Raw genomic sequence first — 22816 nt, forward strand, 5'->3', positions numbered from 1 at the left:
GATTTGGCTATTGTTGACAGTGCTGCTATGAACATTGGGGTACATGTGCTCCTATGCGTGAGCACTTCTGTATCCTTGGGTAAATCCCTAGCAGCAGCACTGGGTGTTATATGGAAACCAATTTGACAATAAACTATTTAAAAATAAATAAATAAATAAATAAATAAGTAAATAAGAAATACATAATAAAGAAATAAAGCACCAGACAGAAACAATGTGAAGAAGCACATTAGTAAAACTGGGGCATCTTGACAATGCCATTGTCATTATTTGTGGGGGAGGGACAGGAGTATACGTGTGCTGTGTTTGTACAGGAAAATAGCAGACAGACTGCAAGATGGCTAAAATAACAGGGTTCAGAGACTACATTTCTATATGAATTGATCTTTAACTCAAAAAAGGAGACTATGACAAATTAGTAATTGTAATTTCCATTATATCTTCTGTGAGAAAGTAATGGCTAAGAGGTAAATGACTAAAACAAAATCCTCACTCATGATCTGGCATGCTATTTTTATGTAGCTGTAAATTTAATTTCCTTATGCTGTCTGCAGAAGAGTCATCCTGGCAGCTGGCTTAGCGATGTCTATGAATAGAGATGGGTAGAGGACATGATAGGCAGGACAACTTACTTCCTAAGGCACTGATAAGGAGAGGCTAAAATAAGAATCTAGTTGGAGGGGCTTGCGGATGGCTCAGTCAGTTTAAGCATCCGAGTCTTGGGTTCAGCTCAGATCATGGTCTCATGATTTGTGGGATCAAGCTGAGTCGGACTGTGAGCTGACAGTGCGGAGCCGGCTTGGGATTCTCTCTTTCTCTCTCTCTGCCCCTTCCCCACTCGTGTGTGTGTGCGCTCTCTCTTAAAAATAAATTAATTAAAAATAAAAAAAGAATCTAGTTGGAGTTTTTGGGCGGCTCAGTTGGTTAAGTGTCCAACTCTTTGTTTTGGTTCAGGTCATGATCTCATGGTTCATGAGTTTGAGCCTCTCAACGGGCTCTGTGCTGACAGCATGGAGCCTGCTTGGGATTCTCTCTCTCTCTCTCTCTCTCTCTCTCTCTCTCCTGCTCCCTCTCTCTCTCTCTCCTGCTCCCTCTCTCAAAATAAACATTAACAAAAAAAGGATTTGAAAATGGCTTCAGAATTTCTCTTCTGAAACTTCTAAAAAATAACCTCAAAACTGTAAAGGCATGTAGAATTCTATTCTAATCTTTCAAGATCAGGGTAATAACCAAGTTCTCTAAACAGGCAGGAGCTTTTTCCGCTAGTACAGAGAAATGCAGAAAATGTATCTCCAAAAAATCTTCTGGTTTGCTAGTTCACACAAATTTTCATCGGCTTTAGTTCAATTTAACAAGCAGCTAGGAAGTGCTATTATGCATGCTCTGAGATACTTCTGGCTCTGCAAAAAAGAAATATATCTTCTGTATTAAAAAGAACTTTAGTGGTTTGAATTTAACTCCCCTGATATACAGATGAAATGGCAATTCAAAGAAGTTAAAGGACTTGTCCAAATTCAAAAAGCAAGTTATTAGAATAATAGAATTGGGAATAGAAATCAAAGGAAGCAAAGTGCCTTTTCTTCTGTACCAGATGATTTCCACTATATACTGCCTGACACAGTATTTAAAGAATATCTATTTTTTATTATTTTTAAATAACAAAGGTAACCACACATTTATGGTAATAACACAGAAGTACATAAATAAAACACTGGTAAAAATATTCCCCTGCAATCCCACCTTGTTAAAGGTTTAGTGTTTATCCTTATGTACATATCCTTTGTTTATAATCATGAAAACATATACACATATAGTACATATATAGGAGTTTTTGCCTTATTTTCCCCAATGAAAAGTACCCCCAACTTAGTATATAACTAGTTAGTCTGTCCATCTATGTGGCTGCACATGTCTGACTCAGTGCTTTTAATAGTTTCATAATACTCTATGCGTCAGTTGTACTATAATTCAGTCAACCATTTATTCCTTTTCAGATGGGATTCAGGTTGTTTCTCTTCTTTCCTAGAAGTATTTTTTTTTTAATTTTAAAAAAATACTTATTATGTATATATGTTTTAATGTTTATTTATTTTGAGAAGAGAGCAAGAGAGAGTGAGTGAGTAGGGGAGGGGCAGAGACAGAAAGGGAGACACAGAATCGGAAGCAGGCTCCAGGCTCTGAGCTGTCAGCACAGAGCTTGAAGCAGAGCTTGAACTCATGAACCATGAAATCATGACCTGAGCTGAAGTCGGTGCTTAACCGACTGAGTCACCCAGGTGCCCCCCAAAATATTTATTATTATTTTTAAATGTTTTATTTATTTTGGAGTGAGAGACAGCATGAGCAGGGGAAGGTCAGAGAGAGAGGGAGACACAGAATCCAATGACAGGCTTCACGCTCTGATCTAGCTGTCAGCACAGAGCGTGACGTGGGGCTCAAATGCACGAACAGTGAGATCATGACCTGAACAGAAGCTAGACGCTCAACCAACTGAGCCACCCAGGTGCCCCCCAAAATATTTATTTTTTAGAGAGAGAGAGAGAGAGAATGTGAGTAGGGGAAGGGGAGAGAGAGGGAGACACAGAATCCAAAGCAGGCTCCAAGCTCCAAGATGTCTGCATAGAGTCCAATGTGGAACTTGAATGCACAAGCAAAGAGATCATGACCTAAGCTGAAGTTGGACACTTAACCAACTGAGTGACCCAGGCACCCCATCCTGGAAATATTTCTATAGTACAGATTCCCAGAGATGGGACATAAAGAGTATTCACTTTTTTTAAAAAAGTGAATTTTTTGAGAGTGAATATTTATTGAGAGAAAAAGGAAGGGAGGGACAGAGAATCCCAAGCTGTGGGGAAACAGGTTCTACTTACATAAATGGGTTAGAAAAAAAGCTTGGGCGGAAAGCTGCCACCCCAGGCTGAAAGCACTAGAGGTTAGCTAGCAAGATATTGTAATGGGATCAGGAGCAACTTGTTATATCACCTGCAGTTTCAAAATTACTTTCCATCTGGTGCCAAAGTACCTCAAGACAAACTCCACTTGCCTGTTTGAGGCTCTTGTTTCCTCCCAGGCACTAGCCTCTCTTGTATTCAATTCTGCATATGCTCTCTTGCTGGGCAAGCGAGAACTCCAGACTCAAAGACTGCAACATCTTTCACTTTAATAAATATCTTATTCTAACCCTCATTTCTAGACTGTTAATGAACTGCATTTTCAAATGTTCATTGTTCACTTACATTTCATCTTCAGTGTGCTACTATAAGTCTCTCAGGCCAATTTTCTTTTGCAATTTTTCTTGATTTATATAGTTCCTTTTTTTTTTTTTTGAGTACAGTTCACACACAGGTTTCAGGTGCACAAATAGGGATTTGACAACACTATATGTTATGCTGCATTCACCACATGTGTGCTACCATCTGGGTATAAAGCTTTATAGTTCTGCAAGATGAAAAGAGTTCTAGAAATTGGCTAAATAACAATGTATATGTGTGTGTGTGTGTATTATATGTGTGTGCACACACACACACAAGTTTGTTTATTTTTGAGAGGAGGGAGGGGCAGAGAGAGAGGGAGAGAGAGAGAATCCCAAGCAGGCTCTGCACATCAGCAAAGAGCCTGATACAGGGCTCAACCCAACAAATCATGAGATCATGACCTGAACCAAAATCAAGACATGGACACTTAACTGATTGAGCCTCCTAGGCACCCCAACAATGTGAATATATTTAACATCACTGAACTGTACACTTAAAAATGGTTAATAATGTAAATCTTACCACAACTAAAAAAAAAAAAGGGAAAAAAAGGCTCCTACCCAAAAGTTATACAAATATTTTCTTATTAACTTCCAATATTACCATGGTTTGTCATGCTGAGTCTTTCAATCTATCTTGCTGATTAGTATGTATCTCTGTATGTAGTGTGAGATACAGGACCACATCCTGTCTGTACCTCATACTATACAATCCTATAGTATACTATACAATTAATAGGACAGTATCATCTACTACTTCTTGTCTGAGTTCCCTTAAAAAAAAAAAACACCCAAACAAAGCAATATCTCTGGGTGGTAGGATTATGGATGATTTCTATTTATTTTTTGCTTCTCGATATTTCTAAAAATTTCTATGTTGATACATGGCACTTATGCCATTAAAAATATAGGGGACCTTAAAACATTATTACAATACATGGTAACTGACCTGGAATTAAATTTAAAAAATATACACAGGGGACAAATCATCCTTCTTAAAGCCATCAGTGAACAGTTTAATTATCATTTAATACGTTGGCATGCATGAGTCCACAGTCAGATAGGGGAAAAACAGAAAAACAACAAAAACAGAACACCACTCCATTTATCATTTATAACCTACAACAGCAAAATAGGGAGGACAGGAAACAGAAGTAAGGTAATATCTGAGTACTTACCACCTGTCAGCTACAATGTCAGGCATCTTACATACACTATCCCGTTGAATCTCCGTAACAACACAGTGAGATAGGATGTTAATACCCTCATTTTAGAGGCAGAAGTACAGGCTCAGATAAATTGATACGTTACTCAAGGCCATACAGCCAGCCACTGGGGAGGCTGCGATTTCAACATAAGCCTCCTTGCTAAAACAACAGCTAACGTGTACGGCACTTGTTATGTGCCAAGAACTCTTTTAACCCTTTTACACGGATTCCTTCATTTACTCTTCAGAACAACCTCGGAGGTGGGAGCTGTGATGATGCCCACTTTACAGAGGAGCACAGAGAGGTTAAGTTTCTTGCCAAAGTTCATATGCATAGTAAGTGGTCAGCTGGGATCTGCACCCACACTGGCTCCAGAGTCCATGCTCTTAACTACTCCACGTCATGCCTGAACTTGATACTATGCTGCTGCTTTTCCTTCCTCTTTTCTTTTCTTTTTTTTTTTTTTTTTAATTTTTAAGGCTTTTTATTTATTTTTGAGAGACAGAGAGAGACAGTGTGAGCAGGGGAGGGTCAGAGAGAGAGGGAGATACAGAATCTGAAACAGGCTCCAGGCTCTGAGCTAGCTGTCAGCACAGAGCCCGATGCGGGGCTCGAACCCACGAACCGCGAGATCTGACCTGAGCCAAAGCCGGACGCTTAACTGACTGAGCCACCCAGGCGCCCCGCCTTCCTCTTTTCATCCAGCATGAGAAAAATATGATGTGACACTTGAAATAATTTCTTTTTTTTTTTAATTTTTTTAAATGTTTTTTTAAAATTTTTTTTATTTTTAATACAGAGAGAGACAGAGCATGAGAGGGGGAGGGGCAGAGAGAGAAGGAGACACAGAACTGGAAGCAGGCTCCAGGCTCTGAGCTAGCTGTTAGCACAGAGCCTGACGCGGGGCTCGAACCCACAAACGTGAGATCTGACCTGAGCCGAAGCCGGAGGCTTAACCGACTGAGCCACCCAGGCGCCCCTGAAATAATTTCTAATTCACAAGATTCCAAATATCTGGGAAATAAAATAATAACTTGCATAATACGTGACAATTTAGAAAGTGTTTTTATACACTCTATCCCATTTAATCCTCCAAACAGTTACGTGAAATAGACAGGGCAGGGATCCTTGGTTTACAGCCGAGCTCAGGGTGGTGAAGTGACTTGTCCAAGGTGATACCTTTACTACAAGGTTAAAAACAGGTCTAAAACAGGTCTTTGTATTTCTTACAGATTGTTCTTTTCAACTATGCCACCTGGCAAGGGGTAGTTGAAAAATATGCCTCCTTCTGCCAAGATGCCAGCTTACCTAGACGAGCCCTCGTCCTGGGTCCCTGCATCTGACTTCGCAGTTCAGGTCTCAGATGGAACTTCTTTGCTTCATCAACTAGATCCCTGCACTGTAAACTACAGCGGATGAAAGGCTGAAATACAGCAGGCAGTAAAGTGAGCCACAGGGGCCACGTCTTTAATATTACGAGTATAAATGGCATACATAAGAATTAGCTTCTTGATACAGAAAACCAGTTTCTAAAGTCCTGTGGTTCCCAGATGGCTGCTGGTCATAACTATGCTGCTGGTTTCCAGAAATGGTTAAAAAAATTTTTTTAATAGACAATATATTATTACATGGTTCAAAAATCAAATGACATAAAAAGATATACTGAGAAATATTCCCTATCCACCTTGGCACTAGGCAGTAACTATTTTAATTAGTTTGTCTGTACATCCTTCCAGTGATTACACAAACACAAGTATGTAATAGCTAGTAAAAATTTTAAGGGAAAACCAAAAGGGTCCTGTTAATTCCTGGGACGACAGGAAGAAGCAAATCTTATCTGAAATAATTTCCAAAACACTCACAACACCATCACGATCCCTAGGTCTCCCCTGACGAAGCTCTGTACTGAGCAGCTCTCCTCCGTATCCCAATCCCCTCCACATCCTTCTCCGCTCTGCCCTCTGGCTTAGATGACTGACCTACGTGAACTCTGTTGTAAGGTCCCCATGCCCTCTGACGTCTGGCTTGGCTCAGAAGCCAGTGAGGAGCCTTAGAGGAGCTCTGAGGGAGATGGGGAGTGAGGCCAGGCTCCCCACTCCAGGGTGAGTGGTGAATATGGGATTTAAGTCTCCTGAGTCTGACTCAACAGTCTGGGCTGTGATATAAGGAAATAGACACAATGGCTAAATGGGTTGTTAGAAAGAAATTACAAATATGAGAAAAAGAGTTTGACATGTGACACTAATCAGCCTGCAACTTTTCTAACCTGAACTGGAAAACTGTGTTTGTAGTTAACCCCCAGAGAGGTCTGGGGCTGAGCCAAAAGAAGGAACGCATTCACTGACCTGGGCTTAACCTATGTGTTAAACAGTAGTATTCACCCAAGTACAGTGTGACACAGGTGATACATATGGTAAAAATCATGAAGCCATATCACACACAAAGAGCTTGTGTTGGAGAAACACTTTCATAAATAAACACAGTACAACCCAATTTGATATTGGAGTGCATCACATGACTTCGATGTTGGTTTCACAAGAGGTCAAAAACAGAGATTTGATAAGCAAAGCATCATTTTCAAGGCAGGGTGGAACAGTTTATGTTTGATGGAGAAGGGGACACCATTTATCATCTGAAGTCGCTTATGTGAAACACATAGGGGCACAGCAAGCAAAAAGACAAGAAAACAGAAAATTAAACCATAGATTTCCATTTCCAGAAGGATAACTTGCCAACCAATTATCTGGAGACTACCTGGCACCATACTGGCTGGCCCTCCTAAGAGGCTCACCAGGAGACTCTGCCTAAACTGAAATAACCCATTTTAAGTACACAACACTAAGCGGCAAGAGATGTTCACGGCTTTGGATCGCGGGTGTTCTGCCTGACTCACCTCGGCGTCTATGACGTCTGTGATGTACCTGGGGGTGAGCAGGGGCATCCGGACGTACTGCAGCAGGTCGGGCAAGGATTCTTCCCGCTCCTTTTTGGCGTGCTTCACCCAGTTGATGACAGCTTCGAAGACCGGCTCCTCCGAATCCACCTACAAACGTGTAATTACACAGCATGGACTCTGCTTTTCCAATTTCCCCGCAATTTCAAAAAGAAACCATGCCATGCTTCCTTTCTCCTTCCTGCTCCCCATCCCCTACCACGATTATTTCCTCCCTTCCAGAAACAGGTAAGCTCTTCGAAAAACAATCCCTTTCAGACACGACTTACTAAGACGAGCAAAAGAACTGTAGTTAAGCTGGATTAAACAACAACAACAGCAACAAAACCTGAGATAGTGCCTAATAAACCATCAGGTACAAGTTGGCTTTTATTTCAGAATTTTTTTTCAATTCCTGAATATTTTTTCTGGTAATTTTTTTTTTAATTTGCGAGAGTGAGGGAGGGAGGGAGAAGGGGAGAGGGAGAAAGAGAGAACGTGAAGCAGGCTCCATACTCAGTATGGAGCCCAACACATGGGATCATGACCTGAGGTGAAATCCAAGAGTGGGACGCTCAACTGACTGAGCCACCTAGGTGCTCCTCTCTGGTCATTTTTGAAAATTTACGGGGCGACGCGGTGGGGGAATTGTTGCCCTATTCAAAACTGGCTATATATTTTTAAAATAGGCTCTACGCTCAATGTGGGGCTTGAACTCATGATCCTGAGATAAAGAGTTGCATGCTCTACTGACTGAACCAGCCAGGCACCCCAAAAATTGCCCTTAAAACAACCTGTGTTTTTAAGTGTTGTCTAATGACCTCCAGGATTGCTCCCCAACACCTCCACCCAAGCCTGTGAAGCAGAAATTTCTTACATCATTATGGCATAGTGCTGTGTAGTTTCCAAAGAATTGTCCATTAGCATCTGAGCAAATATTATTTCCCAGGCACACTGCTTTGAGAGGATACATGTAATTAATCATGTGGGGAACTCAGGTCTAAGCTGACATGTGACAAACTGGATAAGGCACAGCCTAAAACCCTACACTGTGGCCCTGCAAGAGCACTACATCAAGTAACACCTAAGACCTCCCAAAGTGAGACACCTCCACAGAGCTCTTCCACCAGCCTCTAGAATGCCTCTGTTCTGAGACTTTTTAGAATGTGACAGGGCCTAGACAGAGACAGCCATTCTGCGAGGTTTCCCTAAGAACTGAAAATGCAGACGTTTCAGAATGGTCATTCATTGGATGTAAAATAAACCTACTATGTGCCAGGCACTGTGCTGGAAGCTGGTTATACACTGGTAACAAATGAGACATGACCTTGCTTTTAAGTGGGGAGATAATAGTTAAATTGGAAAAATGAACAATGCCACTTTGCCATTTTGTACTATGCAGGAAAAGTCCAGGGGCTATGAGACAGAATAACACGAGATTTCCTAATTTAGGCTGACAGGTCAGAAAAGGCCTCCCTGCAGAAGAAACAGATTTCAATATGAGTAGCAGTTAGCCAAGAAAAGTAAGAGAGTTCTCCAAGGCAAACAGAAGAGCACATGCAGAAACCCTAGAGCTGTACTGTCCAATATGGTAGCCACTAGCCAGGTATAGAGATTTATATTTACATTAATTAAATTTAAGTTAAGGGGCGCCTGGTTGGCTCAGTTGGTGGAACATTCAACTCTTGATTTCGGCTCAGGTCATGATCCCAGGGTCGTGGGATGGAACCCATGTTGGGCTCTGTGCCCTTCTGCTCCTTTCCCCCTAAAAAAAAAATTAAGTTAAATTAAAAACTCAGCTGCTCAGTCACACCAGCCACATTTCAAGTGCTCAACAGTCACATGTGCCTAGCAAACTGGACAGCACAATCCTAGAACAAAAAAGAGCAGACAGTTTGAGAAATGATAGAAGGCTGGCATCGGAGAAAAAATGAGGCAGGGGAAGAATGATTAAAGATCAACCTGGAGAGGTAAACAAGAGCCAGCTCAGAGAGGAAGCCTGGAATTTACTCAAACGGCGATGGGAACCCATTAAAAGGTTTCAAGCAAGCTTGGGGTATGATCATATTGATGTTCTGTGAAGATCACCCTGACTAGCATGGGTAGAACAGTTTACAAGAGCCCAGAGCTGGGACACCAGCTGATACATTAGGCAAAAGTGATGGTACTTAGCCGATGGCAGCGGTGATAGAAATTTATGCACCAAATTTATGGGAGGTGAAACTAACCCAGTTTACTGATGGATTAGATGCAGGGGAGTATGCAGAAGGGTGCCCACAATTTTAAAAAAATCTTTTTTAAGACAAGAATGACAAGCTAATAGTTGTAAATAGCCCCATGCTAGGCTCTAACACATTCTAGGTTTAAATTAGATATATCAATTTATAATGGGGTTTTTCAATCACTGAGCAGAGATCTTTGATCTTAGTGGAGAGAGAATAAACTAGACTTGCAGAGAAATAGCTAAACTGGGAGGAAAAAACCTTCACATTAATGCTTCACTATGGAGAAAAGTTTCCCCATAAGTTTTCAGAGAACTATTTTATGTATCAGGCACTGATATTCTTATTTAATGATCAGAATGACCTCATGCACTAAGTATGACTACTATCTATAGAAGAGGAAACGGAAGATTAGTGGTTAGGTTAACACGTGTCTCTCTCTCACACACACACACACACACACACACACACCCTACCCTGATTCTAAAGCCCATGTTGTTCTAACCAGTACAACATAGTAGTATCGTTTTATATAATTAAGAGGAAGTGTTAGTTGGGGAGTCAGACATCTGGTTCCTCTTTCTGCCTGGAATACAGAAGAGGAAAAAAATGTGCCACTTGCTGTCTTTCTAGAAAAAAGGACCGTCTTTACAGACAATAAGGGATGACTTTACAAGAGAGTTCTCAAACTCTTCACACCTGAGTTTCTGAATAATAAAGTTATTTGCTTGCTCTATTCCATTTAGTTTTATTCCAAAGTACACACAGTTCTAAAATAAATGACTTCCATCACTGCTTGTTGATTTGGTCAATTAGAAACTAACTAGGCGACCAGCTCATAGTTTCATGGAACAGAACAGAATCTGGAGCCAGACGGCTCAGATACGAGGCCTGACTCTACCACTTGTTAGCTCCGGTTCAACAGTTACCTTCGGAGCCTGTTTCTTTTTCTGGAAAATGGAGACAGTTTTGAGATCTAGAGAACATAAACTATACCAAGAATGGTGCCATTAAAATGAAAAGTCCAGGGTATAGGGATTTTTTTTTTTTAATCTGTTTTGTTCACAATTGGATTGCTGGCACCTGGAACTATTCTGGGCCACACAGTAAGTGCCCAATAAATATTTAATGAAGGAAACCAATAGTAAATGCTGAGTAAGTTTTAGCTATTTTGTTACGTGCAGTGAACTCCAAGTCTATAATGCTCACTCTATTTACTGCATTTTTTTAATGCATGGTTAAATCAAGACAAATCAAGACACTCTAGCAAATTACCAGTTTCCCAAGTCTGAAGAATGTGCCATTTGTCTACATGCGGCATTTCAGTGCATGGACACAATGTTCTACCACGACAAGAGTGAGAACAAAACTTTAGCAAGTATTTGTCTTAGTAACACTCCTAACACCAGCATCTCTGGACTAACAGGCCAAACTGGAAAATGATTCCTCTTTATTTAGAAACAAATGTCACCAATATGCCCTAATCAATTTTCCCTCAGAAGTCAGTAGGGAAAGGCAAAAAGAAAAAGTTGGCTAAAATAGGATAAGAAACATTCTTAAGACTTTATTATATTACATGAAAATCCTAGTTTTAACAAAATAAATCAGTTATCGTTTGGTTTACAAAAGTAAATTATAGGATTTTGTTAGCAAATTTCTTCTACATCATTTATTTTCTGAATTTTTATTTATTTATATTAAGGTTTGTAAATTTTTGACACACACACACACACACACACACACACACACACACTGAGTGTGAGTGGGCAAGGGGCAGACAAAGAGGGAGACACAGAATCTGAAGCAGGCTCCAGGCTCCAAGCTGTCAGCACAGAGCCCGACATGGGATTGAACTCTGAACTCACAAACTATGAGATCATGACCTGAGCCGGAGTCAGATGCTTAACCAATTGAGCCACCTAAGTGCCCCCGCTTTTGATAGCATTTAGAATATTAATCAGACTTTGATTCCTTCCCAATATATCTCTTGTTTAAATTGAATGCCGCTAACTTCTGGGAATCCACTAATTCAAAATTTGTTTCATTATCTGAGGAGAGTGAGAGGAAGACAAATGAACTTTTAGCCTTCCTAGAGAATCCAATTTCTCCTGACTAAGGGAAACAATTGTCACTTTAATTGTTAGCCTAACTACAGGCCTCTACGCAATAACAACTCTGCTGATCCCTGGCACTATGGTTTAGCATTAGGATTACCCAAAATCCTCCTTGTGGGCTAAGTCTCTGCACCCTTGCCTGGGCCCAGGTAGCTTCCCCTCTGCTGGTTCACATGTTCTGGCTTCCTACTCCCTCATACCCCCCCCCCCCCATTAGGCACTTATGATCTGTCTCCTGCTTTCGCTCTCCAACCTTTTTTCACTTCCTTTTTGATCTACTTCCTTTCTGATCTAATTTAAATGTAGAAGGCTTATTCTTCTTCTAACTTCTTCACTTTGAAGAAGCTCATTATTCTCATTATACTTCTATTATATTAAAGTTTTGTCTTTGTCTCTACCACTATGCTGTGAATTACTGAAAAGAAGGACTGTATCTTAGTACCTGGCACATATAGTTCATTGAGATATCTACTGCTGTATCGTAGATATCCTCCATAAATGTTTATAAAACGAGTGACTGAGTAATACAGAAGTGGTCTATAGAAATCTACTTTACTTCAAACCTCTGCTTATTCCACACTCTCTTCAATACTGACTCTTCACCATTGGGATCATACACTGAGGAAGGTGGTTAACTCCCTCCCATAAATCTCACACATAATTTCAGGAGCATTTAATGAAACCTTTGGAGCCAATATTGACACTTGATTAAAATGCCCTGCTACAGAAACACAGTGATTCCACCTTGCTTTTTCCAAATTTTGTTTGCGTTTGTTTTCTTAGTAGGTTCCGCACCCAACATAGAGCCCAACACAGGGCGTTAACTCACAACCCTGAGATCAAGACCTGAGCTGAGATCAAGAGTCAGATGCTCAACAAACTGAGCCACCCAAGTGTCCCGCTTTTTCCAACTTTAGTAATATCCTAGTCTTTTTTTTTAATGTTCTATTTTTGATACAGAGAGAGACAGAGCATGAGGGGGGAGGGGCAGAGAGAGAAGGAAACACAGAATTGGAAGTAGGCTCCAGGCTCTGAGCTAGCTGCCAGCACAGAGCCCGACGTGGGGCTCGAACCCACAAACATGAGATCTGACCTGAGCTGAAGTCGGAGGCTTAACCGACTGAGCCACTCAGGCGCCCCTGTAATGTCCCAGTCTTGAAGAAACTCCAGTACCAAACCAAATTTGTACCTGAATTTCATCACACTTGATTAGCTTTTCCACTTCTCCTTGACTTAGAAGAATGAATTCTTCATGCTGTACCACTTCAGGGAAATGCTTCTGGCTAAAAACTTCAGCTGCTTGCATCAGGTCAACGCAATTGTGTGTTTCAGCAAAATCCCTGATACCCAGGCAGTTAGAGGGGTCCAACTGACTTTCTAAGAATTCACAGCAGGCTTGCTTTACACCTAGGACAAACACAGACAACGAACACTTCAAGGTACTTGACCAGGCGTGAACTGGTCTACATTCTTAGATGGAAACATCTTCTCTACAAGGCAACAGAGGAATCCTGGCTCACACCTAAGGATCAGATTAGAAATTTTATGCTTATGGAATTTAAATCCAATTTCTGTCTTATGTGTCGTGTGACCTTCAAACAAGGCCAAACCATGTCTCTGTTTCAGCTTTAAAAAGAAGTATGGCAAGACAAATTGCTTCTATGGACACTTGCACAGTTAAACAAGAAATACTCTTGGGAATCAAACTTTTATAAAACCAATCATATTTTAACATAATGTACCTGATTTCTACTCTACACTTATTTTTTTTAATGTTTTATTTATTTTTGATACAGAGAGAGACAGATCATGGGTGGGGGGGCAGAGAGAGAAGGACACAGAACCGGAAGCAGGCTCCAGGCTCCGAGCTAGCTGTCAGCACAGAGCCTGACGTGGGGCTCGAACCCACAAATGTGAGATCTGACCTGAGCCGAAGTTGGAGGCTTAACCGACTGAGCCACCCAGGCGCCCCTCTATTCTACACTTAAACTTAACTAAAAGTCCTGCAAAGGAAAAATAAGAGCCACTAACGACAATCCCTTATTTCTTTAATTGCAAAGTTCAGAGTAGGAACCTAATTTGTGCACTAACACAAAGGCTTCAAACTATTTTCAATCATATATTAAAAACTGAAAAATTTTGACCATGCATTTAGAAAAATTGAAAATAACAGAAACATCAATGCAGGTTAAGAAAGACAGTCTGGAAATAGGAAGGGGGATTATCCCATATCCTATGAAAACATTATATACTCATTATATATTCATTTGTGTGTGTCAACTTAAATTTTCAATAGATAATTTACATGGTTCAAAAAATGAAAGTACAAAAGGGTTTACCATGAATAATCCCCCAGCCTCCCTATCAACCTGGCCATCTAACTCCCTTCCATAGAGGCAATAAAGAGTATCAGTTTTCTGTGTTTCCTTGTAGAGCTACGATGTACATACATGGAAGAAAATGCATCTATTATTCCCCCTTCCATTTTTTTCAAAAACAGAAAAGGTGTAAGTGCCCTCTTCGAAAGAGCCAAATGCTTATATATGGAGAAGTTCTTTTATACTGTGATTAAAATCTGCTCTTCTGTGCCATGGGCAGTAAACACGAGCGCCCACAGTCTGTCTCTGTAATTTTCATGATTAAGTTTACATGATTAATTCTAAATATTTCCAAGGCTACCGTGGCATGAGCAATAGCAACTTTATCATCTGTACCTTTCAGCTGAAGCAGACAGGCTGCAGGAAGCAGTTCCTGTACATTCTCCACCGTCACGTGTACTGTTTCTGTGTACACAAAGTCCAACAGAATTTCCATGGTAGAAGCAGTTAAACCTTGAATATCAACATAAGGTTTCCCCTTCTCTGAAAGCTGAAAATTCAGAGGGTATGAAATAACAGTTGTTATAATTCCACAAGATGAAGGCAGAATCTCAGATTCAAGAGCTTGAAGGGATGTTAATATTAACTGAATATAGGTCTTGAAAAAACTAGGGTCTAATTTGTTTGATTTGTATAAAGCAAATATGGCATATATTTGTAGCTTTTCAAAGTTGGGGCAGCTGTATGCAACCCAAGAGCACACAGGGAGGTGACATCTTGGAATATCGGTTTTACCAGTGAATAATTTAAAAGACTGCTTTTGTAATAAAACATAGATCTATTACAGGATAGAATGCAAAAGTTCTGTGAACCTACTACTAATGTCCATGAGCTTTTAAGATAAAACACAAAATTTCAATGAAATTTCATGCTTGTAGAGGACTCTGTGGCTTACAGCTCCAGACCCTCCACGACGACTCATTATTATTCTATTTGTTCTTTGAGTATATTTGGTTTTTTTTAATGTCTATTTATTTTTGAGAGAGGGAGGAGAGGGAGAGCGAGAGTGAGTGCAGTCAGGGGTGGGGCACACAGAATCTGAAAGCAGGCTGAAAGCACAGAGCCTGACGAGAAGCTCAAATTCACGAACCATGAGGCCATGTCCTGAACCAAAGTCAGACAGATGCTTAACCGACTAAGCCACCCAGGCGCCCCTGGGTACATTTAGTAATGATGAAACATGCAAGTCATCTTAAGGGGCATTCTACACTGGCACTGTCTGAATATAACTGAATCGATACTTTTTCTAAATATTGGATTGACTACTTGGGGATTACTGAATTGTTAGTGGTATATTTAGTCTAGAATACATCATTGGAAATACGAGTATCAAAAAGGCCAGGATAATCATAGAAAATTGTTTAGTAAAGTGGAAATCTTCAATTTTACAGGAAACTATCTGAAAACTGATTATCTTAGAAAAATCTTACTACATCTTAACCTTAGCTGGACATTCAAATTACTCACAAACTCCAGTGCACTTCCATTATGAACTAAACATCTTTATCATCTTTGACTCCCCCATCAGCCCAAAACAATAATAAAAAAGTATTCTCTACCGGAGCCAAGAACAAAATCAATCCCTAACATTAAAAATATCCCTAGTATTCAGGGCATTTGGGTGGCTCAGTCAGTTAAGCGTCCAACTTTGGCTCAGTTCATGAACACACAGTTCATGAGTTTGATCCCTGCATCAGGCTCTTTGCTGTCTGCACAGAACCCACTTTGGATCCTCTGTCTGCCCCTCCTCCACTCTTCCTCTCTTTCAAAAATAAATACAAAAAAAGTCACTAGAACATTATTTTGGAAAAACATTTTATTAACTCTGCACATAGTATAAATGTTTACAAACAAATACAGAAGCACATTTATTCCAAAAATTTCTTATCCAATAAACTATATTCCCATAAAATAATTTAAATATGAAAGTATTTCACTATCTACAAACTGAGAGCAATTTATAGTATCATTTCACATGAATATCTGCTTTACAATTTTTCAGAGTGCTTCTTATTTACGATTATTTCACCTGATTCTCAGAGCAATCTGGTAAAGTAGTTAGAGGTCTGACATTTTTGCCATTTATGACAAAAAGGATCTAAGGTTCAAAGAAGTTATGTGACTTAACCAACGTCTCTTAACTAGCAAGAGACGGATAAAACTCAGGCTCTCTTGCCTCACTCAAAAGACACTTTAATTGGACCACATTTGAGGAGCATTTCAGGGCGGGAAAAGGAAAATGAAATCATCTAGTTCAACTATTTTATTTTATAAATCAACCCAGTGCAGTTACATGGCTGCAGGGTTCACACAACATTGTTAACAGAACAGAGGCTAGGACCCAGGTCTCTGAACCTTCTCCTTATGTCAATTACTCTGAAAAATAAAGACAAAACCATCTGGCATTTTCCTGCCTAATACCAGTTTTTAAAGAAAAACCATAAAATGGTCACTGGAGAGAAAAAAAGAGAGAATTCTTTCAGAGAACTCCACACGAATTTGAATGTGCAGCCAGGGTGAACACAGACTAATTTTCTGCACGCTGACAGAGAACAGGATGCACACTATATAATTAGCAGTCAGCAGTCCTGATCCATTAGTACTTCGTGCTCAGCAGCTGCTGAGAGGACTGTCCTTACCCAGCTAAATGCCAACTGCTTCCGATGCTCTTGGGCAGATTTTCTTTCTGGAGGACAATACAGGATAGGATCTGTGATGGTATATTACACAAGAGCATTTTTTTTAATGTTTTTTATTTATTTTTGAGAGACAGAGACAGTGCAAGCAGGGGAGGATCAGAGAGAGAGGGAGACAGAATCTGAAGCAGGCTCCAGGCTCTGAGCTAGCTGTCAGCACAGAGCCGAGGCGGGGCTTGAACCCACAAGCCGTGAGATCATGACCTGAGACACCCAGGTGCCGCCACAAGAGCATTTTAAAATTAGCCTGAAGTAGCTGGAATGATCTGTCATGTTTCCATGTTTTTCCTACCAGCCATGTGAGTGAGCATTGACTCAGAAAACCATAAACTATTTTAGCTTTGAAATTAGAGAGTATAGGGGTGCCTGGGTGGCTCAGTCAGTTAAGTGTCTGACTTAGGCTCAGGTCATAATCTCCTGGTTCATGGGTTTGAGCCCCGTGTCGGGCTCTGGGCTGACAGCTCAGAGCCTGGAGCCTGTTTCGATTCTGTGTCTCCCTCTCTCTGTGCTCCTCCCCTGCTCGTGCTCTGTCTGTCTCTCCGTCTCTCTCTCTCAAAAATAAACAACAAAAAAACTGTTAAAAAATTATAAAAGAAAGAAATTAGAGAATATAAAAATCAATGTATCAGAGGCCAAGGAAGCAGAGTAGTTAAAATGTGTACAAAGCAAGTAAGATTTGCATACAGTTAGAGCAATACAGCATACAGTTAGAGCTTTTCAGATATGGCATGTATGGTAGGATTTAGAGCAGAAATTTTAGGACCAAACCCTATCTCCATCATTTATAAGCCATGTGATCTTGGGCAAGTCATTTAATATACATCAATCACCCAACACAGCACCTGGCCCATAAAGGCAGTCACTGTCATGATTATGATACCATCTCTCTCGTGCAGATCCAACAGCAACATCTTCACTAAGATGATGAGGGTAACTTAAAAAAAATACTAGTGGTTAAAAAGATTACTAAGGAAGTGTTAACATAATGAGATATTTCAGGCATGTGTAAGTATAAGTACAAATCGGTGTACTCATCATTCAAGGTTAAAAAATTCAAGAAAATGTATTTAAATGTTAAAAATCAGACTTGAGATTTAAAAAATAAAACTGTGGGGCTTTCCGATGTTCAGCTGAAAATATTTCACAATATATCCAACAGCCTTACTCGACATTTTAAGAGTTCTGTCAATTACTAAAGCAGTCTTTCTTTTTTTGTTTGTTTACTTTTATTCTTGAGAGAGAGCGAGTGCGCACGAGCGTGGAGGGGCAGAGAGAGACAGGGACAGAGAGATCTGAAGTGGACTTGGCACCGACAGCATAGAGCCCAATGTGGGGCTTGAACTCACGAGCCACAAGATCATGACCTAAGCCGAAGTTGGATGCTTAACCAACTGAACCCTCCAGGTGCCCCAAGCAGTCTTTCTTAATACCTGTAAGCACAACCTTTTCCTTATTCTCTTTTATTGCTTACACTCCACAGTTAGCATCTTTCCCTAAGTTATACAGCATATACCTATGCAGGCATTGAGTCATTTGTTAAGTACTCCTCCTCTCATTTGAAATTACACTAAGCTCTCCACTGGTGGAATGAATACTGATTTTCTTCATATACTATTAGGTGGATGAGGACTGAATCCTACATTCCTCTTTCCTTCTATCTCCCTTATCCTCTGAATATTCATTTAAAATATTTGATCTTGGGGGGGCCTAGGTGGCTCAGTTCGTTGAGGATTTGACTCTTGATTTCAGCTCAGGTCATGATGTTGCAGTTCATGAGCTCAAGCCCCACATCCAGCTCCATGCTGACAGCTCGGAGCCTGCTTTCTCCCTCTGACCTTCTCCTACTAGCCACACGCATGCAAGCATGCACTCTCTCTCAAAATAAATAAATAAACTGTAAAAAAGAAAAAGTAGAATAAATAAAATATTAGACTTTGGAAGGAAAAAATAGGAAACCAAATTTTAATAATAAGTAAAATCTGGGGTACCTGGGTGGCGCCATTGGTTAAGTGTCCAACTTTAGCTCAGGTCATGATTTCACGGTCCATGGGTTCAAGCCCCACATCGGGCTATGTGCTGACAGCTCAAAGTCTGGAGCCTGCTTCAGATGTTGTGTCTCCCTCTCTCTCTTTCCCTAACCCTCCCCTACTCATGCTCTGTCTCTGTCTCTGTCTCTCTCTCTCAAAAATAAACATTAAAAATACATAAATAAGTAAAATCAAGTAGGTGACATTCGTGTTTTACATATGCCAGATGCTGTTCTAAGCACTTCATATGTGATTTTCTCAAATAATTGTCACAATAACCATAGGTGATTGCACATTGCTATTATTCCTAACTTGGAGATGAGGAAACTAAGACAGAGTCAAAAGGCAGATCTTGACCAGAGTCTGTGCACTGAACCGCCATACTATAGAAATTCATATTCTATCAAACTTCTATTATTTTATTCACTGAAATGAGATAACAAAAAGGTTACATGTGTGACTTCATTTGTAAGGTGAGACCTTGCCACTTACCTCACTGGTGAACATGGCACAGAAGTAATCGCTACAGGCAGCTAGCACAATCCGATGGGCAGGGAAGTCTTTCTGCTCTACTCTCAAGGTCACATCACAGAGGGTATTGCTCTTCCGGAGGGAGTTCATTGAATTGAGGATGGATTTAGCATGAGTATTTGTCATTATGTCTTTGGGGGCCATAATGCCTCCCATCAAGCAATATGGAGAAAGAATGAAAGGGGTCCTTGAATTCTGCAACAAGAGAAAAACAAACAAACAAACCTAGAATATACTTGAAGGACTAGTAAAATGAAATATATTCAATTATCTATACAAAATAAGGCTTCCTCAGAGATATAAGTAAAGAATATTTCTATTGCTGGTCTTCCCACCAAAATCTAGTCACTAATAATCCCAATCCCAAATAAAAATAATCTCTTCTTGGTCTGAATTCCAATATCAAGTGCCCCTACCACTTTACATTTATTATAATGGATACTCAACTGTATTGAAAATATAAAGAAACCACACATATCTTGCATGTCTTCACAGTGCTGTTGTCTCAAATAATAAAATGAAAAGATAAAACTTCTTAAAGATGTGATATCACTATTAAAGAATGAGGAGATAAGTATTTAGAGGGTACGATCTTGTTTCATATATTTTTATATATTTTCATATATGTATTTTATATATTTATATGTTTTTCCTATTTATATATTTTTCCTATTCTGGCAGGTGTACAGATTGTTTAGAAATCAAAAGCAAAAAAAGAAAAATAGTGCATTCAACTTAGAGCAATAAAGGCCAGTCAGTGAAAATGAACTTCTTCTAAAGAAGTATGCAAAAAGTTACAAATATACCTGGATTTCTTCTTAAAATAACATTTCAAATGAGGTACAATACCTACCTTGAATAATGGAAACACTGCAAGTTTATCTATGGACTTTCATGTGACTAAGTTTATTTCATTTTACTTTTTTATGTTTGTTTATTTTTGAGACAGAGAGACAGAGCACGAGTGAGGGAGGGGCAGAGAGTGAGGGAGCCACAGAATCTGAAACAGGCTCCAGGCTCTGGGCTGTCAGTACAGAACCTGATGCGGGGCTCCAACCCATGAACCGAACCACAAGATCATGACCTGAGACAAAGCCGACGCTTAACCGACTAAGCCACCCAGGCGCCCGATGTTTTTTATTTTAAAATGTTTAAGAGAGAGAGTGAGCGTATGCCAGTGGGGAAGGGGCAGTGAGAGGGGAAGAGAGAGAATGCCAGTCAGGCTCCATCCATGCTGTTAGAGCAGAGCCCAATGTGGGGCTCAAACACACAAACACTGAGATCCTGCTCTGAGCTGAAATCAAGAGTTGGAAGCTTAACCAACACAGCCACCCAGGTCCCTTTCAAGTGATTAAGTTACTGAAGCTCTTCTATTGAAGGGTCTTCCTACTCTATTAGTAAATGTCCAGTAGTAATTTTTCTATACTGAAACCAAGAGCCTAATTATTAGGATAGAAACCTATTGAAACCCGACTACTAATTTTACTGCCATAATATGTAGTCACTTGCAAAGTCACTTGTATGCATCAATAAAGTACATTAAAAAAAAAAGGTATTTTTTCTCTCTTGATTGTTGACAAGGTTTAGTGACACTCTTTTTTTGCTTCAAGGAAAATTTCTGGGGAATGAAATGGCATGGTTATTAAGACAGTTTTATTGGAGTCTATAACTTTCTGAAATGATCCAAGAAAAAAAATCAAACTACGATCTCCAAGAGTCCACATTCACGACCATCATTTTTGACTAGCACAAACAAACCATCATTTTTGACTAGCACAAACAAGATGCTAAATTCTCATCTACTCTTATATAGTTAACATGTTATTTTATAAGTACTCTAGAAAATCCCTCCAAAAACTCTGCAAGATCCATTTTACAAAAAGGAGGTGATTCATCCAAGCATACAACGTTTTTCAAAAAGATTTTGCTTAAGTCCACTTAGTTTCAACTCTGGAGATGTAAGTAAGTCTGAACAGATAGCCCTTTACTGCGTGAAGATTTCTCTGGGGAAACATCTGAGCGCAGGGCTCCGCCAAGGACTGGGCTTTACGGTTTCAGTGTCAAAACTGACAGTAAACCCTAAAGCACTGTGGTCTTCCTTCTTGGGGAGTCCTGCCTCATCTGGCAAAACAGCCATATCACTGTCATCTTTTTGAGGTTATCTATTCGGGAACTTCTGTTCCATTTGAATAGAGGGGCTCCACCCTGGAAGATTCGGGGGGAGGGGCGAGAGCAGAAAGGTGTCACATTTTGCAAAGGCTGAATTTCAGGGGGCAGAAGGGATGGAATTCCAAGTGGGAGAGGAGAAGGAAGGACAGTTCTCCCCCCCCCCCCCCCCCCCCCCCCCCCCCCCCCGGTGACAACACGGGAATAGTGCTGGCGGCTCCAGGTGGCGGTCCTGGAGGGGCGCAGTCAGGGCGCTCAGTTGAGAAGGGGAGCGCGCCAGGCCAGAAGCGCCCCAGCCCTGCAGATCTCCCTTCTCTCCCGGGGGTCTCTCCGTTCCAACCCGGAGGGAGATGAAGACTGGGGGCAGGGCCGTAATCTGGAATTGGGGGCTAGGAGAGGAAGGGCTGCCTGCCACCACCGCCGTGCAACTCACCTCGACTCTCGGGCCCACCCAGCCGCGCTCGGTCCGTTCCCAGCCCGCGGGGATTGGGTGGGGCGCGGGGTCAGCTGGCAGCTCAGGAGGAGCCCAAGCGCCGCTGGCCGCCGCCGCCCCGACCCGTAGGCTCTGGAGCCGTCAAGGTGGTAGTCCCGGCTCTCGCCTCCGCAGCCGCGCGGCGTGATGACGTAATGCAGCTCGAGGCCCGCCTCCCTCCTTGCCCTGGGTCTGCGTCACGTGAGGAGGAGGCGTCACGTGACCTGCAGGTTCCCTGGGTGCGGTCTTCGACCCACTTAAAGGAAGGCGGGAAGAAAAGGTGGGGCCGGGTCGGGTCGGGCAGGGAAGGGCGGGGTGTATAGCTCTCTTGCCCTGTGATTGGCCGAGAGCAGATTCTCCCTGAGTCTCCCGAGAAAGGGTATATTGACAGAATTCCACGTTTCTAAACTAAGGAGCAGGTTGCAGGGAGTATGTTTTACCTGCCAGGTATTCAGGAACTTTTTTCACATCGAGAAAACCCGCGGGGGCTTCAAATTTCTTCACGTCTATTGTCCACAATGGCCTTTTCCAGAAGACCATCGCTGTGGGGAGAATCCTCTGAGCCCTGGGCTCGGCAGACCTCAACATTCTCTGCATCATAATAGGGCCTCTCACCCCCTTGGTTTTCCTCCACTTCCTGCCCTTCAGGGCAATGAAGCAGAAGGAGCTTGTGGTCTCTAGACGCTGGACGTAGTGAGGGAAATTGCAAAGGATCTTATTCGAGGTCTCTGTAGTCATCATCTCCCCTATTGCTCTTTTGCTGACTTTTCACCAGCTACTGGGTGCTGAGTGTTCAGTTTAGGAATTATGCTTC

The 22816-nt window shown here is 41.2% G+C and overlaps 1 protein-coding gene across 4 annotated transcripts in view; it reads right to left on the reverse strand.

The window, feature by feature from the left end:
* The window catches only part of KLHL12 (kelch like family member 12), a 28551-nt gene extending 6418 nt beyond the window's left edge, over nucleotides 1-22133 (reverse strand). For 2 of the 4 annotated variants that reach the window (XM_029935490.1, XM_029935489.1), the window contains exons 1-6: nucleotides 21964-22133; nucleotides 19326-19559; nucleotides 14447-14600; nucleotides 12922-13139; nucleotides 7358-7507; nucleotides 5773-5887 (exon numbers count right to left, since the gene is read on the reverse strand). In XM_029935490.1, the coding sequence (XP_029791350.1) occupies nucleotides 5773-5887; nucleotides 7358-7507; nucleotides 12922-13139; nucleotides 14447-14600; nucleotides 19326-19520 (832 nt within the window). In that variant the 5' untranslated portion in view covers nucleotides 19521-19559; nucleotides 21964-22133. Of the gene's footprint in view, nucleotides 1-5772; nucleotides 5888-7357; nucleotides 7508-12921; nucleotides 13140-14446; nucleotides 14601-16749; nucleotides 16821-19325; nucleotides 19560-21963 lie in introns of those variants that run through there. The other 2 variants (XM_029935491.1, XM_029935492.1) reach the window with 2 other exon arrangements.
* Between the last annotated feature and the right edge of the window lie 683 nt (nucleotides 22134-22816).

Source organism: Suricata suricatta, chromosome 3, assembly GCF_006229205.1.
Source record: "Suricata suricatta isolate VVHF042 chromosome 3, meerkat_22Aug2017_6uvM2_HiC, whole genome shotgun sequence".
Lineage (NCBI taxonomy): Eukaryota > Metazoa > Chordata > Mammalia > Carnivora > Herpestidae > Suricata > Suricata suricatta.